The sequence below is a fragment of the Centropristis striata genome, chromosome 6, assembly GCF_030273125.1.
Source record: "Centropristis striata isolate RG_2023a ecotype Rhode Island chromosome 6, C.striata_1.0, whole genome shotgun sequence".
NCBI lineage: Eukaryota > Metazoa > Chordata > Actinopteri > Perciformes > Serranidae > Centropristis > Centropristis striata.
Genome location: NC_081522.1, coordinates 26,684,073 through 26,703,837, shown reverse-complemented (window position 1 = coordinate 26,703,837; position 19,765 = coordinate 26,684,073). Strand labels below are relative to the sequence as shown.

Sequence of the window (19,765 nt, the reverse complement as noted above, 5' to 3'; positions counted from 1 at the left end):
ACTGAGCTTAAAGAATGCTGCCCTGAGGCTTAGGCGTGTGTGTGTGTGTGTGTGAGTGTGTGCGTGTGTGTGTGTGTGTGTGTGTGTGTGTGTGTGTGTAGTTCAGTGTGATGCGCCAGTTCATAAAACTTTAGGAATTGTCTCAATATTGTCTTCAAATATGATAAATCTACTAATGGTCATGCCGTAACCGGGAGGCCCGGGTTCGAATCAGACTCCGAGCCCTGCCCCTCTGTCTCCCCCTTTCACTCTGTCACTCTCAATAAAGCCTTGAAAATGGCCAAAAAAATATCTTTAAAAAAAGAAAATAATGGTATTGTTTTTAAATGATGAACTAAGCTTGTTGTTGTAGTCTGGCTGTTTGGAGGAGATGGACTGACAGGGAAGCCTTGCAATCACCAGCGCTCTCAAACCAGACACAGACACTTGTAAAGTCATGAACATTTGATTAATTTTATTTATTATAAACATGTCATTCGAATCGTCATGTCCCAAATCTCTTTAATTTCCAAGTTCAAGTCTCAAGTGTGAAGTCCATATCTCTGATACCGAGAAACTTAATGCAGCTGAGCTCTTGTTGCATTTGCTGTTCATGCCTGTCTGTGTTAATGTCTAACTTCAACTCTGTCAGATTAATAATTCTGTTTTCTTCCACGCTACAAGGGGAAACAGTGAAGATAATGTCTCTAATCAGGCAAAGTAAAAATACCTTTGTGGGTTTAGCAGAGGAGTGTAGGGTGTTTAGAAATCAACTAAACACTGCTGGATTAGGGAATGAATCAAGGTCAGTATTGAGATTCTGATTATTTAACATGATTACTCATTGACATTTATATTTAAATAAATAATATAAAAAAATAAATATAACCAAAAAAAACAAAACAATCAACTATGCTAGAATGTTGCACTTCCACAACCTAAATATTTAATATATAATATATACTACGGAACAGGTAGGACAAAAACATAATGGCCCTCATTTATCAAACGAGCGTAGACACGAGCGCAGATCTGATCGTATATTTCGTCTTACGACAGGGTTCACATGTGATTTATCAAACGATCGTATCTCTCCAATCACAGCGTGAGAATGATCGGCTATTGATAAATGTGTCGGCTCGAAACAAGCGTCATTTAAATAACACGCCCCTGAAATATATAATAGATATATAATATTTACCTGATTCAGATGGCTCGCCTCCAGAGTTTACGACACCGAAGGACGCAATACGGCCAAAAAGAGGAATTTTCCCCCTAAAGTCAACTTTATTAGCAAAGTGCACCGTTACAAATAACAACTGGAATAAATACATATTACACATATTAGACATACTACAGAAATACGTAGCGACGGAGGTTTATGAAATAAAAGTACTTATAGTTATAAAGTCAAACAAGTTCGGTGAATATTTTACATTTGGAGCACGGTCTTTAAAAGTTTCCACATCTTTTTGGTTGAAGGAGGTAAACAAAGTTTTAATCCCAAAAGAAGAGGAATTTCTCAGTCAGAAAGTGAAACGCTGACGTCCAACAGCTGCAACACAACAAACTAGTTTTGTTTGGCAGCATAAAAAGTGAAAAGGAAGGAAATCAGTGGTGCTGTCAGCAGAGTAGTAGTGGAGCATTAAACTACCGGTGAGGTTTGAGTGATTCATTTATACATCGTGACATATAAAGCCCAATAATCTGTATAATATCCAAATATTGTTATTATTATTATGGAGAGATATTCTTCTCTTCTTTACATTTAGTAATAATTCTGTCCCAGTCAGAGGAGTGTGTGGCAGCGCTGATTGGAAATGTTTCTATTCGGGCAGCACCGCTGGTGAAGGAGATGCTGACACTCCGGTGTCGAGCTGGATAATAATAATAATAATAACAGTAAACAGCAGAAGACAAACATTTAATAGCCTTGGCTAGTTTTCTGATTAAAGAATTTTGCAGGGTGTATTTATTTTAATCATGTTTTAATGATAAATGATGTAGCCTTGTCTAAACATGTTTTGGTTTGTTTTGAGTTTTATCAGCTCCATGCATCGATACAATAGTCTAAGATCAGTTCTCAGACTCAGACGTGTGGACTTCACGCTGACTCAAGTTTGCGTACACGAGCTGACAGCAGATCTGATGAGATCTGATCGTACCCTCCGCTCACGTCCAAACTGATAAATGCCGAGCTTTGACTAGAAATGATCTTACCCCCACTTTACGTTCACTTTCTGTCGTACGCTCGTTTGATAAATGAGGGCCAATGAGAGGAGGATTTTTTTTTGTTCGAGAAAAATAGAAAGGATTGGTTGTTCCCGTGTCAATAAGTCATCAGAGGAACATTGTTTTAGAGAAACGGCGTCTATCCAGTTAGGTAGACTGCATGCTACAACCTGATTATCATCAATGTCATTAAATGAGCTAACCTTGAATATTTCAGTAGTAGTAAAATCCTCCCACACATAAATGAGCTATTCTTTGTAGTAAGTTACCACAACTATTGTTTTGGGAAAATCTTTTTCAGACATATAATAATCGTATTGAGGAAAATCAGGTTGTAGTTTGCAGTCTACTTTACCGAACTCAAAAAGTTGACTTTATTCATAATGACCATTTTCTTTTCCTCCTCTCATTATTTTTTTCCTCCTACCTGGACCTAATCCTCTTCTGTATATATACCAATAAATTAGACCAAAAAAAAATTAGATCAGAGATGTTGTAGTGCACTGCCACAACCTAATGAAAACTACTAAACATATAAACATTTATACAACATTTCCATAATCTACATTCAACATATTCCAGTCAGTAACTAACTAAAGTAAATGGTAAATGGACCTGCACTTATATAGCGCTTTTCTAGTCGCTTTGCGACCACTCAAAGCTCTTTACACTGCAGACTGACTCATTCACCCTTTCACACACACATTCATACTGGTGGCAGAGGTTACCCTAAACGGTGCCACCTGCCACCATTGGGAATTCATTCATTCACTGATGAACGCAGCATCGGGAGCAATTTGGGGTTCAGTATCTTGCTCAAGGATACTTCGTCATGTAGGCTGCCATGGTCAGGAATCGAACCACCAACCCTTCGGTTGGGGGGCAACCCGCTCTACTAACTGAGCCGCGCTATTGTAAATAAAAGCTAAACGGTGACCTAGGTTTACAACACAAGGGAAAATGAGAGCATCATTGTGAAATGAAATGTCACAATTATTGTTTGATGTCTCGTAATCGTAATTGAAAATAACATTTGATGAATTGACCAGCCCTATCTCCTAGGATATCTTCCATTATCCTTCATCTGAAATCAATCAGTCAGGGAGCAGCTGGTGTCTCAGGGTGTGAGTCTGTGCTTTTAGTCGGGGTGAGCCTCTCCAGGCCGCCCTCTTATTGTCTTGGCCCCCTGCCTCTGTCTGTAACACAATACTCAACTATCTCACTACCTCATGGTCACACTGCATAGCTGTCAGCAGCATAAATCATACACACACACACACACACACACACACACACACACACACACACACACACATTCTTGTACTTCTATCTTTGTGAGGGCCCTCATTGGAATAGTGAAGTTGTTAGTTTTAATGAGTTTTTAGAGTGAGTGCTAGTTTTAGTTAAGTATTTATTTTTGGAAATGCTTTAGTTTTAGTTTATTTTTTATTAGTTTTAGTTTTTTGTAATGGGGTATTTGTTGGGTGGGAGATTAAAAGAGGTCACAGTAAATTTTGCCTTTATTTCCTTTGTCTTATCCATCTTCATTATGTATGAAAAAGACTTGACAAAGACGCAAACGGAGGACATAGTTTTGTAACCACACAATAGAGTTTCAGTCAATTATCATTATCATGTAACTTTAACCCTTAAAACAAAGTCTGAAATCTCAAAAAAGCCTTTAAAGAAGTGAGGACCGGCCGAAATGTCCTCACTTTGCAAAAATGTCCTCACTCTGTTGGTTAAAATGTGTTCCATTCCTCACTATGTAGGAAGTACAAGAACACACACACACACACACACACACACACACACAAAGTTGTAGTCAGCATGTACAGGCACATAAAGCACGAACCCATAGAAGCGTACACACAAACACGCACACCCCATTAGGTTTATATACCATGCCCTACCATTTTCCCTGTGTTTATACTCAGGCTGTGCAGAATGAGCCACACCTCATGTGTTGGTTTAACCATGTGTTTTTCTGACACAGACAGACACACACACACACACACACACACACACACACATACGCACACACACTGTAGTTGTAAAGTAATAAAGACACAGGGGCAAAATTAGGGATATTTATGAATAGACCGTATTATCTCAGAAGGAGATAACTGAAACTCTTATTTTGATCATGTCATGCACACACACACACACACACACACACACACACACACACACACACACACACTGCTTGATTTCATAAAGTGTGTGAGTGTGTGTATGGCAGCCTAGATTAGTGTGAATGGCAGGCGACATTTAGAGCCTTTCACAGCTGCTGCCCAACAGGCCCACAGCAAGGTGGTGAGTGATGTGTGTGTGTGTGTGTGTGTGTGTGTGTGTGTGTGTGTGTGTGTGTCTCCCCTCATTCGTTCTTTATCCTGTCTTTATTCGTCTCCTCCTTCACTCGTGTCGTCCCTCCCCTGCTGCTTGTTCCTGCATGCCTCATGTAGTTTCAGATATAAAGTTTTGGAGTATGTCAAAATGTAAACCTGTAGGTGTTATGTATGCGCACACGCACACACACACACACACACACACACACACACACACACACTAACCCTAAGACCACATTTTCAGCTTGTTCTCACCGTCTATCTAACAACATGGATCTAATAGCAGTGGAGCAGCCCTACCTTTGCACCTGAGGCATGCATCGAGACATAGAAGTAGATATATGCACAAATGGTTTTGTACAAAACCTAAGAGCCAATATGATTTTGACAGGAGGAGACAGAGTTTGAAGTTCTAATCCATCAACTTTTTATATAAATATTCTGTGCTCTGAAGTTACAATGGATGTTTTGGGTGAGGATGAGGTGAAGGTAATTTGGCCTGTCAGGAGAATTTGATGCCAGAATTGAGGGCTGGATGACTATCAAAGGTCTCGAGATGTAAGAGCCTTAATAGCGTGAAAGGAGAGCACCAGTGTAACTTTGATTGAAATAGCTACGGGCAGCTGGTGGACAGAGCACAGGTTGGACCAGAATGAGAGCATATTTGAAGAGGTTCAATCCCAGGTGGGATGAGTTGTACAGTAGCAGCTGTGGGAAGGGCTTTGGCAGCAGTTTCTGTCCAGATGGACATTGGAGTGTATATATACTCTGCAGTATATATATATATCAGGTAGCAGCTGGACCATGAGTTTACAGAGTCAGAGATCTCCATTATGTGTGAAGCTGACAAATATCTAGAGTGAATGTAAAAGCAAGACAAGGACCTCTGACACTTGCATTTGTCTGATTGGTTGGTAAAGAGGAAGCTAGAAGTCCAACAAGACTTGAACTGTATCAGAAGGAAATTACATTACATTACATGTCATTTAGCTGACGCTTTTGTCCAAAGCGACAATAATTGCATTAAACATGATGGTGCTGGGGCGTTCCCGGTGGCACACCTGGTAGAGCGCGTACCACAGAGGCTCAGTCCTCGTAAGCGGGCGGCCCGGGTTCGAATCCAGCTCGGAGCCCTTTCCCGCATGTCTTCCCCTCTGTCTCTCCCTTTCACTCTCAGTATCTCTCTCTCTCAATAAAGCTACAAAATGCCCATAAAAATATCTTTAAAAAAAAAAAACATGATGGTGCTATCCTCAGACCACAGGGATCAAGGAAGTACATAACTTTAAGAGCCAACTGTAATCGCTACAGGAGTGCTTTACGTTGAAGAAGAGAAGAAGAGCATTTTTTTAAAAAGGTTTTTTACGTGATCATGACTTAACCGAGGTATTGTTGGAAGAGGTAGGTCTTCAGCCTGCGGCGGAAGATGTACAGGCTGTCTGAGATCCTGATGTCGTTGGGGAGCTCATTCCACCATTTGGGTGCCAGGACAGAGAAAAGTCTGGAGGGGGTTTTGAGGCGAGTTGACCCACGCAGGGTCGGGGTCTCCAGCTGTTTGACTGATGCAGAGCGGAGAGGACGAGCAGGGGTGTAGAGTTTGACACGGTCCTGGATCCGTGCAGCCACCACTAACCAGTGGAGGAAGCGGAGGAGGGGTGGTGTGTGTGAAAATGTGGGAAGATTGAAGACCAATCGAGCAGCTGCATTCTGGATGAGTTGTCGAGGTCGGATTGTAGCGGTTTGACAGTGCCGGGGTGCCAGTCAGAGCTAATCTGACAATTTTCTTTTATATTTTTGATTCGTCAAACTTACACAGGACCCATGCCTACCCATGCATGGACCCTAGTAACGACCAGAAATTAAGCAACCTTTACCAAAGGCGACCCATTAAACACAAAACACACACACAAGAATTTGCAATTCAACACAGTGTATTATACAATTCAGTGCCCCCAAATACAATCCATAATTCACACAGCCAAAACACCAAAAATAGTCTCTTTCTTTCAACCAAAATTAGTCCTCTTCAGGTACCCAATAAATAAACAAAATAGTCAGTTTTTGAAAATAAAAGGCAGGCAGACCTGAGATGTGAGACGTGAGATGACCAGCGCCTGGACCAGGACCTGAGCTGCCTTCTGAGTCAGAAACGGGTGGGTTCTTCTGATGTTATGCAGCAAGAATCTGCAGGATCTGGTGGTATTAAATTAGGTAAATATATAAGTATTTAGTGGTTGAGGACCTGGAAGCAAAGCTGAAGGAGCAGGGTAAGAGTATGTATTATAGTTAAGTTATAAATTGAGAAATACAATGAATGTCAGGCCATTGTGCGATTTTGCAATAAGCCCCAAGTGGCTGCGGTTTACCTAAAATCCCCTTAGCTGTTCTCAAATCACTGTAAGCCATGGCCTCAAGTGGCCTATTGTCTTCATCAAACAGTAACTACATGCGAGCTAGCTAAACTGACATTGTTAACTTACCATAGATTGTTGGTGTCCACTTTGGAAGGAGACCAACTGGTATTTGTCCAGTGAAGCGACAGGACACAGTGTTCCCTGGCTGATCAAACAAAAACCCCACAGCAACTCTTCTTACATTGCCATCTTTGTGATTTTTTTTTTTTTTGTGCACTTATTGAATGACAGCGTAGCTTACCTCTTACCATCGTTGTACTGCAAAATAAATGATTCAGGCTTCAGGTGACTGATTGTCGCTGTGATACTGAAATGTGGTCACAGTTATGTCTTTATTTTGTGAGTATTTTACATCTGTTTCAACCATGACTTACCCACTCGTAATCGATTATGGGAGGTATTAGTTTTATGAAATTAATTTACTTAAGAGAGGAGGTAAAAGGCAATAATTGGAAAAGCAATTATCATTATTTTCATTCTTAATTTGCAGGTGTATTATGTTATTGATTGAGTTATGTTTTGAGCAATAAGAGGTTGATTTCCACAGTGCATGATGTAGTGGAGCGGCTAAGTGATAGAATTGTTCAGCACTCTCCATGGGTCAATTTACAAGATAATTGTCCGAGACATTTGAAATTTTAGGATGGTGGCCATTTTTCAAGATGGCCGACATCTAAGTGGAGCAGTTAAGTGATATAATGGTTTATTTGGGGTCTGCCATCTTGGAATTTCAAGTAACTGTGGGTGGCTTATTGTCAAGTGATCCACAGATACCGCTCATGCCAATTGGTATGCTTGTATCACCAAATAAACCATTATATCACTTAACTGCTCCACTTAGGTGTCGGCCATCTTGAAATTTCAAATGTCTCGGACAATTTTCTTGTCAAGTGGCCCATGGAGAGTGCTCATGCCAATTTTCACGCTTGTGTCATAAACTGAACGATTCTGTCAAAAATGAGCAATTAGCCACTCCACTAATGCATTCTTTGATAATAACACTGTTTGTCCGTTTAGAGCTTTTTCACTTGAGAACTATATGTTGTGCAAAAGCAGCCACCCACCATAGCTCTGTGCTTCATCTTAGAGCAGCTAGAATGCATGAAGGTTGGGAAGGAGAGTTTTTTTGCAGCCTGATACAATAAATAAATCAAGTAGAAATCAACATGGAGGGGGCGTCCCGGTGGCTCACACTGGTAGAGCGCGTACCATTAAGGCTGAGTCCTTCCTGCGGCGGACCTGGGTTCGAATCCGGCCTGAGGTCCCTTTGCTGCATGTCCTCCCCTCTCTATCTATCACTTAAAAAGCAAAAATGCCCCAAAAAAATAATCTTTAAAAAAAAAAAGAAATCAACATGGAGTATCTCTGGATGTAACTGCATGTGTGGTTGTTTAACTGTAACTTACTGCTTAATGTCCTCACATAACTTCTTTCTTTTGAGAGGAGGCCAAGTTTAAATCCCTCCTGGCCATTTAAACTAATCAACTGTGACTGATGTGTTAAAGCAACTGTCTCAAACATGTGAAGTGTGCTTAATCATCTGTGAAACAATCTGTGCTTCTTTCAGTGATGATTGAGAGGCTGGTGCTGAGAGGAGTGACACACAAGTCTGAAGACACCAGTGAATATGTCTTTGAGGTGGGTCCAGTGTAAACACAGACATCTGCTCACTTTTTCCAAATGTTCCTGTTCATCTCTTTATGTACGTATTTATACTTCCTCCTTCAGGCCAGCTGGTCAGATGGTTTGGTGTCATCCGTTGTGAGAACTCAGCAGGAGGTGACAGAGCTGCTGACCCAGGTCAGGACCAACACTGAAACACACTTTCCCTGATTGATAAAAACAACTTCAGACTACGCTCAGGTTGAAAGAATAGGAATAATTCTTCAGTACTATTTATTCTACAACTTGGCCTTTTAGAAGTATAAAGGGACTCTACAATTCTGAATGGATTAAATTACTACTTCTCTTTTGTATTTTTTAATGATAAACAGACATTTGGTCTTAATTACGTGAAGTATTAAGCTGTGTGAACCAAGACTACTATAGTTAACGAAAACTAACGTAATAACGAAAACTAGAATTGAAAAAACATTTTCCTTAACTGAAATAAAAATAAAAATGAGAGTTTTAAAAAAAAAACAATAACTTACTGATACTGTATTTTGTGGTTAAATAACTACCTCAAACTAACTAAAATTATAGTGAAAATGTCCTTTGTTTTCATCTTTGTCAACTTTTTTCCATATAGGGACTTAGATGGATCAGACAAAGGAAATAAAGGCAACATTTATTGTGACTTTTTTGAATCTCGCACCCAACAAATACCCCATTACAAAAAACTAAAACTAACACTAAAACTAATAAAAACTAACTAAACCTAAGCATTTTCCAAAAAATAAAAATTAATTAAAACTAGCAAATTCACTCTGAACTGAATTTGAAATCACAACAAAATTAAAATTAAAACTAATGAAAAATCCAAAACTAATATAACCTTGGTGTGAACAGTAGTGTTTGGAATAACGGCGTTTAAAATAACGACGTTAAGTAACGCCGTTATTTTTTCAGTAACGGGGTAATCTAACTGTTACTACTGTACTACTGTCTACTGTTTCTGTCATTACAACGCCGTTAACGTTACTGAACGTTAAATGCAGCGTGTTACTATGCGTTGATTGAATAAACTGTGTAATCCGAACGCACCTGGAACACACCCCTGGCTCCACACCACTCCACACACAGCAAGTGAGGAGACAAGATAGGTGGGTTAACAATGAGATAAGCGATTATGATTGGCTAAGGCAGAGTAATGTTTCATGGTAGCCAATCAGAGCCAGTGTTTTTACACAAGCCTACACATGCACTCCAGTGCCACACACACACAGATCTGATGAAGCAGCAGAAATGGCGAGTCTGGAGCAATCCCATGAAAGTTTTGCATTTTCAAGGTGGAGATATAAGTACCACTTCAAATTCATTGAGGTCAAAGGCAAGAACGTGCATGTAATGTGTACAATATGTCCAGGAGGGAAGACTTTGTCTACATCCATTGTAAGAAACTCTAATTTAATGAAGCATCTCACAACGACACACGCATCTACAAAGCTAGTGATCAAAAACACCGATACCTCCACCACAGATGATAGCTGTCTGTTCTACTCATTTACACTGACTTCTGAAAACTACTCTGAAATATCCAAAGTCTTTGACATATAGCAACTTCTTTTTTTTCTTTCTTTTTTTTTTTACAGTAACACAAATTGTTTCTTTCCCTGGTAACTAGTTACTTTTATTATAGAGTAATTCAGTTACTAATTCAGTCACTTTTCAGAACAAATAGTGTGCAACTATAACTAATTACTTTTTTTAAAGTAACGTTCCAAACATTGGTAAACCGTAAGATAAGATAAAATAGAATTTTATTAATTCCGAAGGAAATTCTTGTTCCAGATTGCTATTGATATAAATATGACTATTCATATAACAATATAAAAATAAAAAATAAAGTTAAGAGGAAGTGGGTGGAGTGGAGATCACATGGCATGTAATAAATACAGATATATTGTGCATGATAACGACCATTATATAGTCCGTGGTATTGAAAATGGTATTGCGCATGATGTTAATGTTATTGAGTCCGATGTATTAGCTTTCCTCCGGGCAGAAAGGGGAGAAGTTATATAGTTTGATGGCCACAGGTAGAAAATACCTTCTGTGGCGCTCAGAAGTCTTTTCTACCTGAATAGGGCAAGGTTATAATAGTTTTGGATTTTTCATTAGTTTTAGTTTCAATTTCCTTGTGAATTTTTGTTTTCAAATTCAGTTAGTTTTAATTAGTTTTTAGAATGAGTTTGCTATTTTTAGTTTAGTTTTTAGTTTTTGAAAATGCTTAGTTTTAGTTTAGTTTTTATCAGTTTTAGTGTTAGTTTTAGTTTTTTTGTAATGGATGTTGTGTTGGGTGCGAGATTCAAAGAGGTCATAATAAATTTAGCCTTTATTTCCTTTGGTTTATCCATCTTAGCCCCAATGAGGTTATTAATTCTGACCCCTGGATTCCACTGGATGCGTAACGGCTGCAGATCCGTCGTCGGAGCCGTTACGCACCCATTATAATCAATGTGTGAGATTCCACCGACTGCAGATCCGCTGCGTAATGAGTCCGACGACGCATGGCCATCTGACAGCCCTCGCAACACTTGTGCAGAGTCGCTGGATTTGTCTCCAGTCATTAACGAGGAGATGTTGATTATCTTCCATTTATATCAATTGATTCGGCGTGAATTTGCGAGATCTCGTGTGTCATCGGGACAACGCTGTCCACAACAGCTCCGACACTGACGGATCCGATGTGTGTTGACGGACTGCGGAGATACGCAGCCGTTGCGGACGGACCCCTTTCGGAGTCGTTATGCATCCAGTGGAATCCCGGGGTTACAGTTCCGGGTGTTTTGGATTTTGGTTCAAGTGTAGACATTCCAGTCTCAGTAAACATTTTTACCATGTGTTCCTGCATGTTCAAATAGAAACACTGGATGATGTATGAAACAAGTTGACAAAGACGAAAACGAAGGACATTTTCACTATAATTTTAGTTAGTTTTATTTAGTTTTGTAACCACACAATACAGTTTTAGGTTTGTTATCGTTTTTTTAAAAACTTGTTTTTATTTTTATTTTTATTTTTATTTCAGTTAACGAAAATGTTTTTTCAATTCTAGTTTTTGTTATTTTGTTACTTTTCGTTAACTATAATAACCTTGGAATAGGGATAAATAGCTCTGTATCATCAGCATAGAAATGTATGGGACAATAAGCTCAGTTAAGTGTGTTTTTGTTTTCTCTAAGCTGTCACAAGCATTTCCTGATGACGGAGTGGAGAAAATCCTCCCTCAGTCCATCGAGCTGCACCCCAGGTTGGTCTCATAACACCTCCTGTCCTGTTTGTTGTTGCTTCTGTCTCATATGGAAAGATCAGTTTGCAAAGCAAAATTTTTAAATCATTTAAACCCTGGATTGTCGACATCTGTTTTTGCTTGTTTAGAGTCTTTCTCTTCACTGCTTCGCTTCACTTGATGTGGTTGCACTTTTTCTTAGTTTTATTATTATTAGTTAGTGTTAGTTCCTTTACCTTTTAGCGATATAGCATGACTAAAATCGGCAGGTATAAGTATTTATCACCACATTTTGATTATCAAGGGTCTGCAAAAAAGTACTCAATTTTATTTGCTGATGACACACGTCTTGTTGTTTCACATGAACATTTTAGTACAAGAAGTATGAGCTCCTTTAGTATGAGAAGCAAATGAAGAGCTATCATCTATTTCTAATTTGTTTTAGATGAACAAACTCCCTAAATATGAAAAAACGTACAGTATATGGTACTTGTATTTATGTGGACTACTTGTATTTATGTGGACTACACAATCCTGCACTTTTTTTATATATATGCCTATAAATGTGCAAATTAACTAAGGTAAACATGCACAAGATAGAAACAGTGTAGGGCAGTGTCATCAGTTATATTTGTCCAATGGCCAGGATTTTTTTGAAGCAGACACTGTAGGTGGACTTTCAAATAAATAAAATGTAATGTATTTATGCCTGGTTAGCCGATCATTGTTGGATATTTTCACTTTCTTACTACAGTAAATGAATGCTATTTTTATTTTCCAATGTGAACAGACTCAAAAAACAGGGTGAATCCATCATGATAACTAGAAACTTTAATAGATTATTCTTATTTACATCTCAAATGTTTTGGAGTTACTTCCAAGAAAGTGCTAGACTTTTTTCCTCCTCACATTTTTGAAGTCGTTATTATTATGCAGAGCTGTGTTCAGTTGATGATCGCTGGTGTAGGTACTGCTTCATAAAACATTGCTCCATAGAACCACTGGTGGTCAAAATATCCTTAGAGTGAATTTAATTCTCCACTACTCATCATCATATTTGCAAAATGCCAAACATAAGCAGCTGCTTCCTGTTGACTCGCTTCGCAAAACAGAGACAACTTAGAGTGTCTGACTGTCACAATAACTACACTGCAAAGGTGTGTCTAAAAACAAGATAAAAACACTACATCTGATGGAAATGATCTTGCTGCATGGACAGATAATTTCCCTTGACAAGATTCCTTAAATTAAGATTGTTAAATCTAGAAATAAGCATGTTGAACGCTTAAAATAAGAAATTAACTCTTAAAACAAGATAAATTATCTAACGCTTCTAAATCTAAAGTTTTTTTTATCTTGGTAAGAAACAAATAATTTGCAGGTCACTCTGCTCGGGCAGTTCATCACTGCTTGCAGCTTTAATTGATCTTGTTTTAAGAGTTAATTTCTTATTTTAAGCGTAAAACATGCTTATTTCTAGATTTAATAATCTTAATTTAAGAAATCGTGTCAAGTGAAATTATCTGTCCATGCAGCAAGATCATTTCCCTCAGATTTAGTGTTATCTTGTTTTTAGACACACCTTTTTTGCAGTGCACTTTTGCTGAACTATTATGCTTTCACTGAGAATTCTTAGAAATTACTGCATAAATCTACATCCACAATATACAAAGAGTATTTTAGAGGTACCTCATTCTGTTGCCTGGCTGTTAATAATTCAAAGTGCACCTCCACAATGCAACTAGATGTGATGTAGCATCTCTCTTGTAGTTTTTAAATCCAGTTGGCTTTCTCTGGCCTCTCTGTGTCTGTCTGACCCCATGTCTGCCCCCCATGCTGTCCTGTCTCCCTGCTTGCACCCAGGTGTCTGACAGCCCTGCCCTGCCATGTCCTCCAGCACCACAGCGTCCAGCTGTTCTTCACTTCCACCAGGCCTCTCTCACCCAACTGTCCTGCCTCCCTCCCCTCTCCTCTCCCTCCATTACCCTCCTCCCTTCCTACGGCTCCTGTAGCCCCGACCTGCCCCTTCACCTCCAGCTCTAGTAAGTTTTCTTTTATTTTCCTGTTTTATTGTCAAATATATCTTTATATGATTTTTTTTAATTTTTAAATTAGTTTATTTAAAAGGGGACAGTGCAATTTCATAAAACACATGGTTACACATGGTTAAAAAAGCCAGAGTTAGCCAGAAGGCTAGTTTTCATCTGTAGTCCCCCGTCCATGGTGTAAAAAAGCAGAGAATTACGAAACAAAAAACAAAACACATACAACATACAAAATACATATACAAACAAAATATGTTTCTTTCTTCTATCAGAGAGCAAATTTTGCAGAAAACAGCAAATACAGTCATGGAAAAAATGATTAGACCACCCTTGTTTTCTCTAATTCCTAGTTAATTTTAATGCCTGGTACAACTAGAGGTACATTTGTTTGGACAAATATAATAATAACAACAAAATGGCTCATAAGAGTTTAATTTAAGAGCAGATTGCCATGGTTGTCTTGATAATGAACACAATTGCTATTTATTTAGTCCAAACAAATAGTTTTCGCTTTAGTTGGCAAGGCATTATTATGAACAAGAAATTGAAGAAAAAAATGGTCTAATATTTTTTTTCCATGACTGTAGGTTTAAACTGCAGATGTCATGGAGGTGTTTTTTCAATATGTTTCCTTAAGCAAATCAAATTATCTAAAAAAAAAAAGCAGTGCCACTAGTCAATTTCTAGTAGTTTCTTGTTACTTTGTTGTTAGTATAATTGTAGCAAAAATATTGTCGTCCTGAATTAGGCTTTGGCAGTGTCTGTGTTTTTTATACTGGCATACCTTCGTATTGGTGTTTCTGTGTTAACTCATCTAAAATACACTTTATTCAAACTAAAAAACAAACCAAATCAAACTCACCAGGGAGGGAGCGAGATGTCTGTGCACTTCCCTTTAATGTGAGATTCAAATATAATAATAACAAAATACCTCATACGAGTTTAATTTAAGATCAGATTTCCATGGTTTTCTTGATAATGAACAACACAATTGCTATTTATTTAGTCTAAACAAATGTACCTTTAGTTGTACATGGCATTATTATGAACAAGAAATTGAAGAAAAAATGGTCTAATTTTTTTTTTCCATGACTATGTTTAAACTGCAGATGTCATGGAGGTGTGGCTGTGAATGTGTGAGTCTATAAATCCAGTAAGCATCTCGAGAGCAGCAGGGATATAAAGCAGGAGATCCCTATTCTTAGATGCAAGTAAAGAAGGTGCCAATGAGTGACGGGGCAAGATGGGCAAGATGAAAGATTTCATGTCTGGGTTTGGGTGTTTGAGAAGAGAGAGAGGGGAGTGGAAAGAGAGGTAATGGAAAGGACAAGGCTATGAGTGCAGGTCTTGGCTGCTGGTAGTGGAGGAGGTGAGACTGCAGGCAGGATTTTCAGTTTGTGTTTTGGAGGTGTTGGAGGGAGCGGACAGAGTCTATTTTAGTCTGCTATGGGAATTCAGCGTGGCATGTTTGTGTTGGGAAGCCTAGAGTATGGTGACCTCATGTTGGTGTGTTTGCTGTGTGTTTGACTCTATAAGTGTGACTTCATCCAAGAGAGTATTTATAGCCTTCAGTGCAGTGTATATCTGTGTGTGCTTGTACTTTTGCATGTGTTCCTGTGTGTGTGTGTGTGTGTGTGTGTGTGTGTGTTTGTAATTTTGCATGTGTGTGTATGTGTGTGTGTGTGTGTGTGTGTGAGAGAGAGACTCACTAGCGACCCCAGGGAAGTAAGGGTAATATGAATGTGTCTAACAGCTCTGCCCCCCACCACAGTATATCACAGTCCATTTCATAAGCTGGATATGAGGCTGTAATATCACATTTATTGCACTGAATACATGGGGGATGGCTTTATTCCATTAAATATGCAGCAGACACTGCTTCCAAGAAAGAATAAAAATGATAACGTCTGCAAGCTCTTAATAACGTTTTTTTTTATATATATATTTTTGGTTGAAATTAGGACTCACTCTTGACATTTTTCAAGTAGAAACCTCTTATAGTTTAGCTCGACATGTTGCAATCTCACTTTTTTCAATATGTTTTCTTAAGCAAAATGTCATGAGCCGGCTCATAGATCATGACAAAAAACAAGGGAGGCCACACATGTATCCAAGTTATAAGAAAATAATGTTTATTCAATTAATTGAAAACACAAAGAAACTTAATTATGTGAGTCAGTATATCAGTGGTGAGGTGTGTGCATGCATGCAATGTGGTGAAATGCAGGTGTATAAGCTGAAAATAACTAGCAAACTAAACAAAACCAACTAAAACAAACCAAGATGGTGGCTGTGGAGGAGAGAGAGAGAGAGCTGAGGCCTCAGCTCCTCTATATAGCCTCAGTGATTGAGACTGGATTCAGGTGTGCTTCTCCAGCCTCCTCCTACTCTGCAGACTGGAGGAGTGGCCTGACCTGTGGCTCTTCCTACAAAGGAAGACAAATACAAAAAGCCACAACACACAGCGGGGGAGGGGGTCATCACACTCGACATGTTGCAATCTCACTTTTTTCAATATATTTCCTTAAGCAAATCAAATTATCTAAAAAAAATCAGGGCCACTAGTCAGTTTCTAGTAGTTTCTTGTTTCGTTGTTGTTAGTTTAATTGTAGCAAAAATACTGTCGTCCTGAATTAGGCTTTGGCAGTATCTGTGTTTTTTATACTGGCATACCTTCGTATTGGTGTTTCTGTGTTAACTCATATAAAATACACTTTATTCAAACTAAAAAACAAACAAAATCAAACTCACCAGGGAGGGAGCGAGATGTCTGTGCACTTCCCTTTAATGTGAGATTCAAATGTACCCTGGATAGGCTAGATTTGGTGTGTTGCTGTTGCTGTCTAATAAGCAAAAGCTGAAAAAGAAAATTTCTTTATAAGGGAGAAAGAGTATGTGTGCTTTTTTAATATTTTTACATACTCTAAAATGTGTCTCTAATGGGAATTTAACCAGGTGAGCAGCATTGCAACACAATTGCTATTTATTTATTAAAGGGATCATGTACTGTTAGGGAAGAAAAAAATACTGTTTAAAACATACATTTACAACACCAGACTGTAGCTTCGAGCTAATTCCCATCTACAATCCACTGGCAGCTCAAAACAAAGAAACAACACAATAATAAACAGTAGAGACTAAACAGAGTACAAAGAAGATCACACAAAGCTACACACATTAACACATGACATATTTTCTTGATAATGAATTTGGTTATTATCAAGAAAACCATGTCTAGATATCAGCTCTTAAATTAAACTCTTATGAAATATTTTAGTTTTTATCATTATATTTGTCCAAACAAATGTACCTTTAGTTGTACCAGGCATTAAAATTAACAAGAAATTGAAGAAAACAAGGGTGGTGTAATATTTTTTTCCATGACTGTACATCTCAGGATGAAGTCCTGTACCAGAACAACCATAACATCTGTTTCAGAGCAGCATCTGGCTTTTACTCACTTGATCAGTTTGTTTGTTTTTAAGTTGGTTGGTGATGATAGTGAAGATGATGAAGGCCTTTTTGTTTTCACTCTGTCCCTCAGATGTGGGCTGTATGGTTCAGTACAGAGGAGCCAACAGGTGAGATTTTGTTTATCTCTTTGACTTTTTGTCACTCATTATCATCATTGGTTCCACTAGGGCTGCACAATTATGGCCAAAATGATAATCAAGATTATTTTGATCAATATTGTAATCACGATTATTCATCATGTTAGGAAAAACATCAGTATTTTTATTGAACTACTTTTAAACCAACAATAGGAACAGTTTTTAGTGTCTGGTGCTTGTTGTAAACAAACAGAGATCACTAAGTGAACACCTCCTGCAGCAGCAGCACATACACACTGTACTACTACAGAGCTAACTGTTAGCCTGTTAGCAATTTGCAGACTGGACGCTAAGGTTAACATTCCCTCCGGCTCTGCAGCTGGGAGAGACTGCTGCAGGAGGACTGTGCAGCTTTGACTATTTCTTACTCGGGGGCCGGTGGCTCGTTAAGAAGAGTAAGAACGAGTCTCCAAAAGTTTTCAATAACACCGGAAAAAGTCGGTGGATTTGTCGCCATTGATTAGATATGCAGGAGAACATCATTTTAAAGTGGAAATATTGCAGACGATCAGTTTAATTTAATTGTGGCGGCCAAAATCGTGATCACTATTAAAATCGCATTAATTGTGCAGCCCTAGGTTCCGCCTCACTGTATTTCTTCTCTCAGGGCGGTCTACAGAGTGGCCAGCGTCCAGCCCGTCGTCAGCACCCACAGCTCTGTCTTGACCCGCCCCTCTCCTCACCTCTCCAGCCTCCCTCCCCCTCTTCCTCCCTCCATTCCTCCTCCCCAGCACTCCCCCCATCTGTCCTCCCTCCCTCCCTCTGTGCCCGCGCTGCCGACTCAGTGCTCCCTGGCCGGCGGAGGGGATCCCTCCTCCCAGCCGCACCCACAGTCACACTCCTACTCTCAGCACCACCTTCATCCACAGACCGCCAGTCAGTCCAGCACACAGTCCCTGCACCTGTCCCACTCCCAGCCCACGTCCCACTCACATTCCCAGTCCCTTTCATACCCCCAGTACCATTCGCTGTCTCGGTCCCAGTCCCATCCACAGGTACTATCCCAGTCCCAGCCCAACACTCCAGAGCAGAACGGCATCCTGGACTGGCTACGCAAGCTACGGCTCCATAAGTACTACCCTGTGTTCAAACAGCTCACCATGGAGGAGGTGGGTCAGCATTCTCCCTGTCACTATTTCAGTGAAGGCTTCTTAAAATCAAATAAACCAGTACGACTGCTTGTCTTGAGCATGTTTATTTCCCCGTGTTCCCTACAGTTTTTAGCTCTGACAGAGGAGGACCTGAACAAGTACGACCTGACGCAAGGAGCAAAGAAGAAACTCAAGACTCAGCTAGAGCTACAAAAGACCCAACTGGATATACAAAAGTCAGTAGAGTAAGCTACAGATCATTGATGACTTGCTTGTATTGAAGTTTAAAAACTAAACCAGTGTGGCTGCAGTAGTTAATCAATGTGTCAGTTTGTGAGATTCCAAAAAAGTTGGTTTGCTGTGTAAAATGCAGTGGTGGAAAAAGTATTCAGATCCCTTACTGAAGTAAAAGTGCTAATACCACACTGTGAAATGACTTCACTGCAACTCCATTACAAAACTAAAACTAATAAAAACTTATTCAAACAATAAAAACTAATTAAAACTAGCAAACTCACTCTAAAAACTCATTAAAACTAACTGAATTTAAAAACAAAAATTGACAACGAAATTAAAACTAAAGGTAATGAAAAATCCAAAACTATTATAACCTTGCTCCACTGCAAGCAAAAGTCCTGCATTCAAAACTTACTGAAGTAAAAGTACAAAAGTATCAGCATCAACATGTACTTAAAGTATCAAAAGTAGAAGTACTTGTTTTGCAGACTGAACGCACTCAGTTTGTTTTATACATTCTAAATATAATATTGGTCTATTTCTTTTGATGCATTTATGAAAGCAGCCTTTTTTATTTTCTCAAGGTAGGGCTCATTTTAACTACTTTATATAATGTTATGAGGATTAATTTAAAAAACGTCCACAAAAAAAAATGATCATGTGTTTTATGAAAAGTAAATAAAGCTGTTAGCTTAATGTAGTGGAGTACAAAAGTACAATATTCACCTCAAAATGTAGTAAAGTAGAAATATAAAGTTACATAAAATGGAAATACTCAAGTAAAGTACAAGAACCTCAAAATTGTACTTAAGTACAGTACTTGAGTGAATGTACTTACTTTCTACCAATGGTAAAATGCTAATACGAAAAATAAGCAAATTCAGAATAAGTGTGCTTGTATGTGTGTGTGTATA

General features: G+C 38.8%; 1 protein-coding gene across 1 annotated transcript in view; it reads left to right on the top strand.

Annotated features, from left to right (window-relative positions):
• zcchc14 (zinc finger, CCHC domain containing 14) overlaps positions 1-19,765 on the top strand; it is a 58,523-nt gene that overhangs the window by 23,085 nt on the left and 15,673 nt on the right. The window contains exons 4-10 of the mRNA XM_059335320.1: positions 8,541-8,611; positions 8,702-8,773; positions 11,821-11,888; positions 13,731-13,909; positions 17,457-17,493; positions 18,131-18,632; positions 18,741-18,850. Coding sequence (XP_059191303.1) covers positions 8,541-8,611; positions 8,702-8,773; positions 11,821-11,888; positions 13,731-13,909; positions 17,457-17,493; positions 18,131-18,632; positions 18,741-18,850 — 1,039 coding nt within the window. The remainder of the gene's footprint in view (positions 1-8,540; positions 8,612-8,701; positions 8,774-11,820; positions 11,889-13,730; positions 13,910-17,456; positions 17,494-18,130; positions 18,633-18,740; positions 18,851-19,765) is intronic.